At 42.6% G+C, this 12,002-nt stretch overlaps 1 protein-coding gene and 1 pseudogene across 11 annotated transcripts in view; one reads left to right on the forward strand and one right to left on the reverse strand.

Annotated features, from left to right (window-relative positions):
• DEPDC5 (DEP domain containing 5, GATOR1 subcomplex subunit) overlaps nt 1-12,002 on the forward strand; it is a 122,378-nt gene that overhangs the window by 8,283 nt on the left and 102,093 nt on the right. For all 11 annotated transcript variants that reach the window (XR_004681453.1, XR_004681454.1, XM_035017450.1 and 8 more), the window contains one exon: nt 7,364-7,433. Coding sequence is in view for 9 of the 11 variants with exons in the window: in XM_035017450.1 (XP_034873341.1) it covers nt 7,364-7,433 (70 nt within the window). In the remaining 2 variants the exon portion in view is untranslated. The remainder of the gene's footprint in view (nt 1-7,363; nt 7,434-12,002) is intronic.
• On the reverse strand, nt 6,723-7,131 carry LOC118018681 (annotated as a pseudogene).

Below are 12,002 nucleotides of genomic sequence, written 5' to 3' on the forward strand. Positions count from 1 at the left end.
GATTGACCAGTGGGTTCCAGTGAGGTAGTCTCGTCCTCCATTATGAAGTTCCCCATCAACTTTTCACCTAATGGTTTCACCCATTGATGATTGTTGCAAGATGGTGATTTTCTAATTCAGTCAATTTTCCTACCTTTATTAGCCAGAATCCTTTCTTCTTCTTTTTTTTTAAGATTTATTTATTTATTTATTTGAGAGAGAGAGAGAGAGCGTGCAAGCACCCAGAGGGAGAAGGAGGGGAAGAAGCAGACTCCCCGCTGAGCAGGGAGCCCGATGTGGGACTCGATCCCAGGATCTGGGATTATGACCCGAGCCAAAGGCAGATGCTTAACTGACTGAGCCACCTAGGCGCTCCCAGAATCCTTTCTGTAAAGAACATTTCATCATCAGCTAGGGCAAATTGGTTAATCTGAACTATTGATCCTAAAGGAAAGAAAGGATAAAGGATTAATTTTTTTCCCCAAAAAAGGGGATGGTTTAAAAATTGGAGGGTCAAGATTCTTTGAGAAATTTTATTTTATTTTATTTATTTATTTTTTTTAAGATTTTATTTATTTATTTGAGAGAGAGAGAATGAGAGAGAGAGCACATGAGAGGGGGGAGGGTCAGAGGGATAAGCAGACTCCCTGCCGAGCAGGGAGCCCGATGTGGGACTCGATCCCGGGACTCCAGGATCATGACCTGAGCCGAAGGCAGTCGCTTAACCAACTGAGCCACCCAGGCGCCCCTTTGAGAAATTTTAGTAAAAGATTTTAAAGCACAGCCCAAGAAGTGACTAAGCCTCGAGCAAAATAAGAAATGCAACCTAGATTCATGCTTTCCAGTACAACTTAGTCTCTCCGAGGTGGTGGGCCAGGAGTCAGGAAACCTATAATCTACTCCTGCACTGCCAGTGATTAGTGGGGGTGATGTTGGGCAGGTCAGAGAGACTCTGTATCTACTCCTCTGCAAAATGAAATGGTTGGTTTAGAATCTTTTTCTGTAAAGGACCAGAAAGTAAATGTTTTACACTTTGGGCCACATGGGTCTCAGGTCTCTGTTGCAAATTTTTTGTTTTTCGTTTTTTTTCCAACATTTAAAAATATAAAATCCAGGGATGCTTGGGTGGCTCAGTCAGTTAAGCATCTGCCTTCAGCTCAGGTCATGATCCCAGGGTTCTGGGATCGAGTCCCACGTCAGGCTCCCTGCTCAGCGGGGAGCCTGCTTCTCCCTCTCCCTCTGTCTCTGCTCCCCCTGCCTGTGCTCTCTCTGACAAATAAATAAAACCTTAAAAAAAAAGTAAAAAAAAAAAAAAAAAAATATATATATATATATAATCCATTCTTAGCTGTGAGCCACATAAAAATAGGAGATGGGCTGGATTTGGCCTGCAGGCTATAGTTAGCTGAGCTCTGGTTTAGAAACCCACTCAGATACCTTTCATTCTTAAATTTCTTGTTTTTCTGTGCAAGTGCCCATATCCACATGGTGCCAGATACAGAAATGAAAACCCTGACATAATGTCAGGTTTAGACTTTCAAAGATCTCTCCTAATATTTTACTCATTCATAGTCAAATGTAAACCACAGTCTTTTACTATTTCTCCAGAAGACTATATATTTATAGTCTTCCTACACTGAATCAAAAGTCACTTTCCTTCCTACAAGGAGGCATGCAAATTAAAAAAAAAAAAAGAAAGAAAGAAAAAAAAAAAGATGCTCTGGGCCTCACATAACAAAAGACAGTCGTTATTTATATAAAGTCATAATTATTGAGTTTTTCTGTAATTTAGCCTCTTTACCTAGTAATTTAATTAATACTTAAGGACATATGAGACCGTTTCATTACCTTGAGACCTTGCCTTTGAAGCATCGTTTTTCCTTCAAAGGTAAACATTTTTATTTTCTCTAACTAAATTCCCAATGTATTCTTCAAAATGTTAAAAATAAACCCTGCAATCAGTATTTTAAAAAAATTAAAGGGCGCCTGGGTGGCTCAGTCGTTAAGCGTCTGCCTTCGGCTCAGGTCATGATCCCAGGGTCCTGGGATCGAGTCCCGCATCGGGCTCCCTGCTTGGTAGGAAGCCTGCTTCTCCCTCTTCCACTCCCCCTGCTTGTGTTCCTGCTCTCGCTATATCTCTCTCTGTCAAATAAATAAATAAAATCTTAAAAAAAAAAAAATTTTACAAGAAAAATATTGTACTAAAATCCTATCTCCTAAAAATTAGCATTTTGCCTTTTTAAAAATATGGAACTTAGAAACCTAGTCTGTTTGATTTCATCATGAAGAGATCTCATTTTTCCAGATAATTTTGGGACTGCTAACTAGCTAAGGTTTCTGTTTTTACTTAAAGAAATTTTTTTTCTGACTCACACTCCAGAGGGAGCAACACTAAATAATTTCTGGCCTTCACTTCTCAGCTGTACAGAAGCAGACAGACCAGTGTGGAGAGTCACAGTTAAAGCCCCTTGAAATATCCAGTTTGGATGTTTTCCTGGTAAATCTGTACCGCAGAGGATCATCTGGGATCTTCTCTGACTTGAGTCTGATTCTGTGGTGGCCATTCTCTTAGAATGTCTTTCCTAACTATAGAATTCATACTAAGTACCACTTGTTTATCACATGCTAGATACTAGGCATATGCTAAGTATTTTTATATATAATACATGCTCAATGTAGACAGTTTGATAGAATAAAGAAGCAGGAAAAAGAAATATTACATTACTACTCAGAATCAATCACTATTAACATTTGACACAGTTCTGCCAAAATATTCTGTCTTCCTCTCCCCACCTTTTGGCTTGAGAACATATAGTATACATGATGTTATGTACTGTCCAAAAAAAAAAAACCCAAGCCCAAAAACTTTGTTTTCATATTTGAAAAAAACATTTATTCTAGAAAATTGGGTAGTACAGAGTATAAAGAAGAAAACTTGGAGCCCCTAGATCTCTCAGTCAGTTATGTTTCTGCCTTCAGCTCAGGCCCTGATCCCAGGGTTCTTGCATTGGCCCACGTCTGCTTCTCCCTCTCCCTCTGCCCCTCCCCCCCACTCATGCTTGCTCGAGTTCTTTCTCAAATTAAATAAAATCTTAAAAAAAAAACAGAAGAAAAAAACTTACAGTGAACTATAAGCCAACTGTGTACAGATAACCACTATTAAATTTTAGTGTGACCTTTCAGTATTTTTTTTCTTTTATTTTTTTAAAAGATTTACTTGTTTATTTGAGAGAGAGAGAATGCACATGTGAGAGGCTGAGAGGCAGAGGGAGAAGCAGAGGGAAAAGCAGACTCCCCACTGAGCAGGGAGCCTGATGCAGGGCTAGATCCCAGGACCCTGAGATCATGACCCGAGCCAAAGGCAGGTGCCTAACTGACTGAGCCACCCTGGTGCCCCTCTTTTCTTTCTTTCTTTAAAAAAAATTTTTTTTTCAAGATTTTATTTATTTATTTGACAGAGACACAGTGAGAGAAGGAACACAAGCAGGGGGAGTGGGAGAGGGAGAAGCAGGCTCCCTGCTGAGCAGGGAGCCTGATGCAGGGCTTGATCCCAAGATCCTGGGATCATGACCTGAGCCAAAGGCAGACGCTTAATGACTGAGCCACCCAGGCACCCCCTTTTTAAAAAATTTTTAATTAAGTAATCTCCATGCCCAAAGTGGGGCTTGAACTCACAACCCAGAGATCAAGAGTTGCGTGCCCTACTGTCTGAGTCAGGCACCCCTCAGTGTTTTATTTTCATACATACACGCACATGCATGTATTTTTACATAGATGATAATACTGTGTGTACTATTTTGTATTCTTTTTTCCCACTTAAAAGCTTATAAACTCCTTGTAAACATGATTTTAATGGTTCCATGATATTCTGTTGTCTGGATACATCATAATTTACTTAACCTGTCTGCCATTGCTGGACATTCAGGTTGTTCAAAGGTGTGTTAATGCAGATAACACTACAGTGAATATACTTTGCATTTATTTTAACTTCACATTCACAGAATGATGAAATTTAGTTGTAAAGGATAGTGGAGATCACTGAGCCCCCACAGCTCACTCCATAGAAAAGGGAGGGAAAGCACCTACCCAAGCTTCTACATAAATCAAGGGCTAGTGCCTCCCAGGTCACCTTCATCCTCAGGGCTTGGCAGTGTGCCATTCTGCCTCTTGTAGAAAGCCATGTGTGCTCCTGGGCTCTGTCCTGGGTGATAATGGATTTTGCGTTGCATCAGTCAGTGGCAGTTTTTCTTCCCTTGAACCAGCAGAAAAGAGAAGAGAAGCTACCTCGGGGCCATTCTCAGTTCCTGTTTGGGTAAGGGCAGATTTTGGGTTTAGGAGCAAAGGTCAAGATTCCATTTTCTGTGTGTATGTGTTTTATAAAAGAACCATTTACATTGGAATAATAACTTTCACAGTTCACCAAGTTCTCTCATTTACAGTATCTTACTGGATCTTTTCAAGAGCTGTAGAAGATGGATGGGGCAGGGTTCTTATTAACACATTTACTGATTTTTTAAAAACTGGCTCAGAAAAATTGCGGCTTGGGGCGCCGGGGTGGCTCAGTCAGTTAAGCATCTGCCTTCAACTCAGGTCATGATCCCGGGGTCCTGGGATCGAGCCCCATGTGGGGCTCCCTGCTCAGCGGGGAGCCTGCTTCTCCCTCTGCTGCTCCCCATGCTTGTGCTCTTTCTCTCTTGCTCTCTGTCAAATAAGTAAAATCTTAAGAAAAAGAAGGAAAGATTGTGGCTTGACCTCCACAGGGAGTGGAGGGGCTGGAATCTAAGCCCAAATTTTGTAACACTATTAGCAGAAGTTGGTGAGTTAGCTCATGTTAGAGGCCTGGTTAATCCGGTATTTATTAGCCTGTATGCAGAGTGCTTTCTGCTAATAGAACTCAGAGATCATGGGAACATTGGAAACCTTCCTTATGTTAAACAAACCGAAGTCCCTTCTCAGATGAGCTCGTGGCAGTTGTCCACTCACAGACACACTTGGGCAAAGGAATACCAAGAGGCACCCCTTTTGGTGAAAGCAGAGTTGGGAAGCATATTTAAAAGAACATGGGCTTGGTCCAGCTTTCTTCATTTTACAGATGGGAGGGAGAGCCAGCAAGGCTGACTGATTGTCTAGTGTTTCTCAGGTAGCCTGAGCTGTGACTCATGGTATACAGCATTTTCCTTGCTTTGATTTTATCTTTTCTTCTTTTTTATGAGGACTGATTGCTTAGGGCCAGGCAGGAATTTGCACTGGGGTTGGTAGAAGAGAAGGACTTGAGTGGTTGATTGATGGATGATTACAAGGTTCTCAGATAACAGCTATCCCTTTCTCTCCAGGATAGCATTTTTTTCTTTTAAGATTTTATTTATTTATTTGAGAGAGAGAGACAGAAATAGTGAGAGAGAGAGAGAGAGAGAGAGGGCATGAGTGGTGAGGAGAGGGAGAAGCAGACTTCCCAAGCAGGGAGCCCGACGCAGGATTCAATCCCAGGACCTCAGGATCATGACCTGAGCCGAAGGCAGACACTTCACCAACTGTATCACCCAGGCATCCCTCTCTGGGATAGGATTTTGTGTTCATATTTACCATTGTTGGGACGCCTGGGTGGCTCAGTCGGTGAAGTGTCTGCCTTCGGCTCAGGTCATGATCCCGGGGTCCTGGGATCAAGTCCTGCATTGGGCTTCTTGCTCAGCAGGGAGCCTGCTTCTCCCTCTGCCTGGTGCTCTCTTGCGCTCTCTGGCAAATAAATAAATAAAATCTTTAAAGAAGAAATACTTACCATTGTTACAGTTCTTGCTAATACAGGTAGCTACTAGTACTCTTAACTCTGGCACCTTGTATCCCAGTGCTTTCCTGAATAGTTTCCCCACAGTATCTGGTTTAATTCTCTGAACAGCTCTATAAAGTAGATGTCATTATTTCCTTTTTTAAAATAAGGGTGCTGGGCCTCAGAGTTATTTCCCCATGGCCATTCAACTAGTTAAGGACACTCAGACCTGAGATTCCTGCCAAGACTAGTTCTACTCAAGGCTGGTCAGCTCAGAAGGCCATGCTCTTTGAGCTGTGCTATCCATTTTATGCCCTTAATAAGTTGCAGAGGAAAAGACTTAATTAAGCCCCCAAAGTGCAATACGACGTTGCCATGAAAACTTTTCAGCAGAATGGCCTCCACTGAATAGGGACTCTGTCCCATGCCTCCTGATTGCTTGTGTTCTAATCCGGATATTAAGATAGACTTTGTTTCTGTTGAAACTTACCATATCAGGGGTGCCTGGGTGGCTCAGTCATTTAGCGTCTGCTTTCGGCTCAGATCATGATCTCAGGGTCCTGGGATTGAGCCCCGCGTCGGGCTCCCTGCTCTGCGGGAAGCCTGCTTCTCCCTCTCCCACTCCCCTGCTTGTGTTCCCTCTCTTGCTGTGTCTCTCTCTGTCAAAAAAAAAAAAAAAAAAAAAGTAAAAATAAAAATAAATCTTAAAAAACTTATATCAAAGATGGGATGAGCAAAATTGTTCGTCGGTTCTTCCTAACTATTTTTGTGACATGGACCCTTTTGAGATTTGACAAAAACTGTAAATCTCTGCCCAGAAAACTTTGCATGATTTCAGAGGATTCATGGGTGTGCCAAAGCCCTTCCTGAGACTTGCATGTTGCTGTTGGACTTCCAGATTAAGAACTGTCATAAAATTCAATATACTCTGAGGTTTTTTTTTTTTTTTTTTTTTGGTATTTTTAATGACAAAACAGACCTAAAACTGCAGCTTCTGGAAGAACCACTTGTTCTTGCTGGTCTCAGACGTCTCCTCGAACTTGACCTTGGCCTCTCGTCGGGCCTTGCGTTTAAGAGCAGGGTCTCTGAAGACATCCTTGTTGAGGACAGTTTTGTCCAAGGGGATATCCACAGAGAACCTTGTGGGCTTGAGGTGATTGTAGTTACAAACTTTCACAAAAGACTTAATCTTTGACCTCTTGGTGATTTTCTTCTTGCCTATGGTAGCCGTTACTGCAGGGATAGCGGTCAATTCCAGCCATCAGAGCATGGCAGTAGGGACAGTCTGAGGTGCCATCTTGAATGTTCTTCATGATGACCACTTTGTGTCTGGAGTAGCATCTGGCCAGGACCAGCACCACCTTCCCGGGTTTCATGAACTTGCCCATCTTGATACCAGCCACCCCAGCCTATAGCTGAAAGGAAGAAAGGGCACTTCTGCTCCACTCTGAGAATTCTTTATGTTGTGTAATCTGTTCATGGCATTCTCTCTGGAAATCTGTAACTGGGCAGCTCATATGGGGATAAGTATTAGAGTACAGTGAGCCACCCTGAAGTCATCCCTGTTTCTTTGTGTTTTATGTAGGACTTGCAATAACCCTTGTGTGTATATCTTTTCAGGGCACAGGCTGGTGAGCTGTGGGTCAAGAATGAGAAGGTCATGTGTGGTTATATCAGCGAAGATACCAGGGTGAGATTGATAAAATGCCTTTTGGTTTTGTTTCTTCATACCATTATGTCTGAGTCCTGAAACCAAAAACAAATCAGAAACAAGTAAAAACTTGATAATTTCCTGATGGGTACTGTTTACCCAGGTAGAGAATATTGTAGTATTGTCAAGGACTCCTGGAATTCTAATGTTTTATAGTTGGATCTCTCCAGTTTGGGGTCAATCTTTTGTTTTATCTTCTTTTTTTTAAAATTTTTATTTATTTATGAGAGAGCGAGAGCAAGCACAAGTGGAAGGAGGGGAGAGGGAGAAACAGACATCCTGTTGAGCAGGGAGCCTAATGCAGGACTTGATCCTAGGACCCTGGGATCATGACCTGAGCCAAAGGCAGATGCTTAACTGACTGAGCTACCCAGGCGCCCCTTTGTTTTCTTTTCTAAAAGAGGTCTAAACATGGAAATACAGTATCTAGCACTTGCAGGCTTCGATGCTTGCTAATACATAGCAGAAGTTAAACTCAGTAGAAGACTGCCGTTGGTAAACATCAACAGAGACTTTTGCAAAGGAATTTCCTTCTTTGGCTCTCTATTCCAATTGGAAAAATCCAAACTGAACAGCTGTAAACATTACCCATGCTGGTGAAACCACTTGTCTGCTCTTCCTTGTTCTCATCCTGTGCCTCCTTTGAGAGCAGTGGTTTGAATGGGGGGTGATCTTGCCTCCACTGGGGTCTTTTATCAATGTCTGGAGACATTTTTATGTGTCACAGCCAGGATTTTGTGAGGAAGGTTGGTAAACATGATATAGTATATACGACAGATCTCCAGAACAAAGAATTACCTGGTCCAAAATCGCAGTGATGTGATGGTGGGGGGGCTGTCTCACACATTATGGGATGTTTAGCAGCATCCCTAGCTTTTGTGCACTATATACCAGTAGCACCCTGGGAGTCGTGACAACCAGAAATGTCTCCAGGTATTACCAAGGGCCCCCTGGAGGAGCAAAATTGCTTCTGGTTGAGAACCAGTGCCTTTATAGGAACCCCTATCTGAATTCTATTTTTGTGTTTTTTTCTTGTTTACGTAGTGTTAGTACATATGTATTTTACCCTAAACAGTGTATTACTTGTTTTGCTTATTTTTGAGCTCTATTAAGGTTTTAGGTAGCTTTTTTGTACCTAATGCTATATATAGAGAGAGAGAGAGAAAGAGAGAGAGAGAGTAATTTTTTTTTTTTAAAGATTTATTTATTTGAGAGAGAGAGCGAGCACAGGTGTGCGAGCAGGGGGAGGGGCAGAGGGAGAGGGAGGGGAAGAGAATCTCAAGCAGACTCCCACTGAGCGCAGAACCAAATGCAGGGCTTGATCTCACAATCCTGAATACATGACCTGAGCTGAAATCAAGAGTCGGACACTTAACTGACTGAGCCACCCAGGAGCCCCTATATATATATTTTTTAAAGATTTATTTTTTAATTTGAGAGAGTGCAGTGGGGAGGGGCAGAGGGAGAGGGAGAGAGCCCCAAGCAGACTCCACGCCGAACACAGAGCCCAACACGGGGCTAGATTTCACGACTTAGATCATGACCTCAGCTGAAACCAAGAGTCAGACACTCAATCTACTGTGCCCCCCAGGTGCCCCCAATACTATATTTTTAATCTATAATTAGGAGTGTATAGGTCTTAGGTAAGATAATGGCAAATTATTTTTCAAATTCTTTGGACCAGGTAATACTCCTAGTAGCAATATATAAAATCTCCTGTTGTTTTTCACTTTTTCCTACATTTGGTGTTAGATTTTTAAAGTTTTTGCAGCTCTAATGGGCACAAATTGTTATTTTATAGTGATCTAGTTTTGCTTTTCCCCACTTTTCTAGAAATTCACTCTTAAGCTTAACTTAGAAAGACCATGATAATTTGGCATATGCTTACCTCTTCAACATCATTCATTCACATATTTAATAAATAATATGGAAGCACCTCCTGAGTGTCAGCTACTGTGCTTTTTTTTTTTTTTAGACACTTAATTTGAAAAAAATTGGTAAAGATGGGTGCTTGGCTGGTTCAGTTGGTAGAGCATGTGGCTCTTTATCTTATGGTCATGAGTTCGAGCCCCATGTTGGGTGTAGAGATTACTTAAAAAAAAACCAAACACCAAACTGGTGTAGAACATTATCCATGAACATCCTTCACTCTAAAGATTTTATTTATTTGTCAGAGAGAGAGAGTGCACAAGCAGGGGGAGCGGCAGCCAGAGAGAGAAGCAGGCTCCCTGCTGAGCAAGGAGCCTGATGCAGGACTCGATCCCAGGACCCTGAGATCATGACCTGAGCCGAAGGCAGATACTTAACGACTGAGCCACCCAGGCATCCCTATGAACACCCTTCATTATAGAGGGGAATTCAGAGTGGGGAATTCCCATTCTGTGGGGATGCATGGGTGAACAGCACAGATGAAATCCTTCCTGGTAAAGAGTTTACACACCCTAGTGGGGAGACATATGTAAGTAGGCACCCAGTCCGTAAATGTAATTACAGATTATGATGAGTACTCCAAAAGAAATTAATTGGGTGATGAGAAAGACTAACTGAAGGTGGCCTTCTTGTAAACAAATGAGATATATTAAACATTCTTCGGGAAACAGCATTACAAGAGAGAGTAACAGATCATTACAAAGGTGGTCAGGGAGGTGTCTTTGAGAAGATGTTAGAAAGGTGAAACTTAGCCGGTGTATGGAGGTTGAGGCAAAGAGCTTTCCAGGCAAAGGAAACAATTTTGAGAGGCCAGTGTGGCAGAAGCATAGGAGATGAATAGAGAGAATGATGTCGGTGGGAAGGTGGACTGGTTGCAGCCAGTTCACACAGGTCCTTGTAACCAGTGTAGAATTTATTCTAAGGATAATTGGAATCCATTGAAGGATTTTAAGTGGGGGGAGTGATTCCCAATTTATGCTTTCAAAAGATCACTTATTCATCCAGTTGGATTTTGTTGTTGTTACATAAGTTAACCTATTTATTACAGGCTAGTCATGTTTCAAATAGTGGAGCTTCTACTGGTCTCTGAATTCCTTTCGTCCACTGATGGCTGACTTCACTGTGATGGCAGAAGTGGTGTTGTGGGCCCAGGCACCACTGGCTACTGTTTGCATGTAATAACCATAGTGCCAGATGCCCACAGCTCATCTTTTCATCTTCGTTTTCTCACAGAAGGAGCATGTGTACTTGGTGTGCTGGCTTTCTTCAATTTTCTTCACCATTTTCCTGAGGGAGACACCATAATGGGTGCTGTCTTTACCAGCGATTCTGACCTTCATGGTGCATTTAGCCATGTCACCACAAACTAGGTCCGAGTTCAGAGCCATTCATTTGGATTTTGTTGAACAAAAAACCCCCAAAGTAACAATGGCAAATTGATGCTCCAAAGTCAACTTTTTTCTCTCTGGTAAAAGAAGTCCATGGGAAGACCGTTCCTGGCTGGTATGGCAGCGTCACTGTTATTGGTGAGCTAAGGCTCTTTTTGTCTTCCTGTTCTGCCATCCTCAGGACTGGGCTTCCATGATGAGCTGGAGCTGCTGTAACCACATTCATATTCCAGGTAGAGGAGAGAGGAAGGGAAGAAAGACAAGAGGGATGCACCTTCCAGTCATGTTAGCTTCAGGATGTGACATTTCTGTTAACATCTTATTGGCCAGAATTTAGTCACACATAGCTACTCAGGAAGCCGGGAGGTTTAGTCTTTTGATTGGGTCCCTTACCTCTTGGAATAGAATCAGCTTCCCATTACTTAGGAAGAAAGGTTGTGCCATAGGCACCCATAGTGGCTCTGTGTAGAGCATTGTTTGTAGGGGCAAGAGCAGAAGCAGAGAAACAAGTCAGGAAGGTAGAAGACTGTGGCATGGACTAAGGTAGGAGCTGTAGCATTGGAGGGATGTGGGCAGACTCGAGATGTATTTTGGGGTAGAGTCCACAAAACTTGCTGATGGATTGGATATGAAGCGTGAAGGAGAGAGAAGAATTGATCAGCTTGATGGACTGATGGTGGTGTCCTTTATGAGGTGGGGAAGACTGGGGACGAGACATTTGGGAGCAATTGAAGAAAGTTGTGAGATACCTGTTGGACTTCTGAGAGGAGAAATCCGGGGAGGCAGTGGAGTCTGGAGCTCATTTTGTCACTTCTCCCATATGTCCCCATACCCCACCCTGTCCTGCCCTTGGGAACCATTTGTTTGTTCCTCAAACATGCCAGGTTCTCTCTTGCATCTGTGTCTTTGCACATACTGCTCTCTCCTGCCTGGAGCATTTAGGTCCTGCCTTCCCTCCTTACAAGCTACTCATCCATCCCTCCATACTTGTCTCAGGCTCCCTTGCTTCTGGAAAGCCTTCCTGGTTCCTTGAGGCAGTCTGGGTATGAAGGACGTGTCCGATGTGAATTATAATTTATTAGACTGGCAGCTCATCAGTTGGCATGTCTTAGCCCAGGTTCGACATTCATAATGAGGTTTTCTTGACTTTTCTAGGTTGATTTACTGCTCCTTCTCCTACATTTCTTATGAGAACCTTCACGGAATGTTTGTGTATGTTGCAGTCTTTTGC

The sequence above is a fragment of the Mirounga leonina genome, unplaced genomic scaffold (assembly GCF_011800145.1).
Source record: "Mirounga leonina isolate KUSES-001 unplaced genomic scaffold, KU_Mleo_1.0 Mir_171, whole genome shotgun sequence".
Classification (NCBI taxonomy): Eukaryota; Metazoa; Chordata; class Mammalia; order Carnivora; family Phocidae; genus Mirounga; species Mirounga leonina.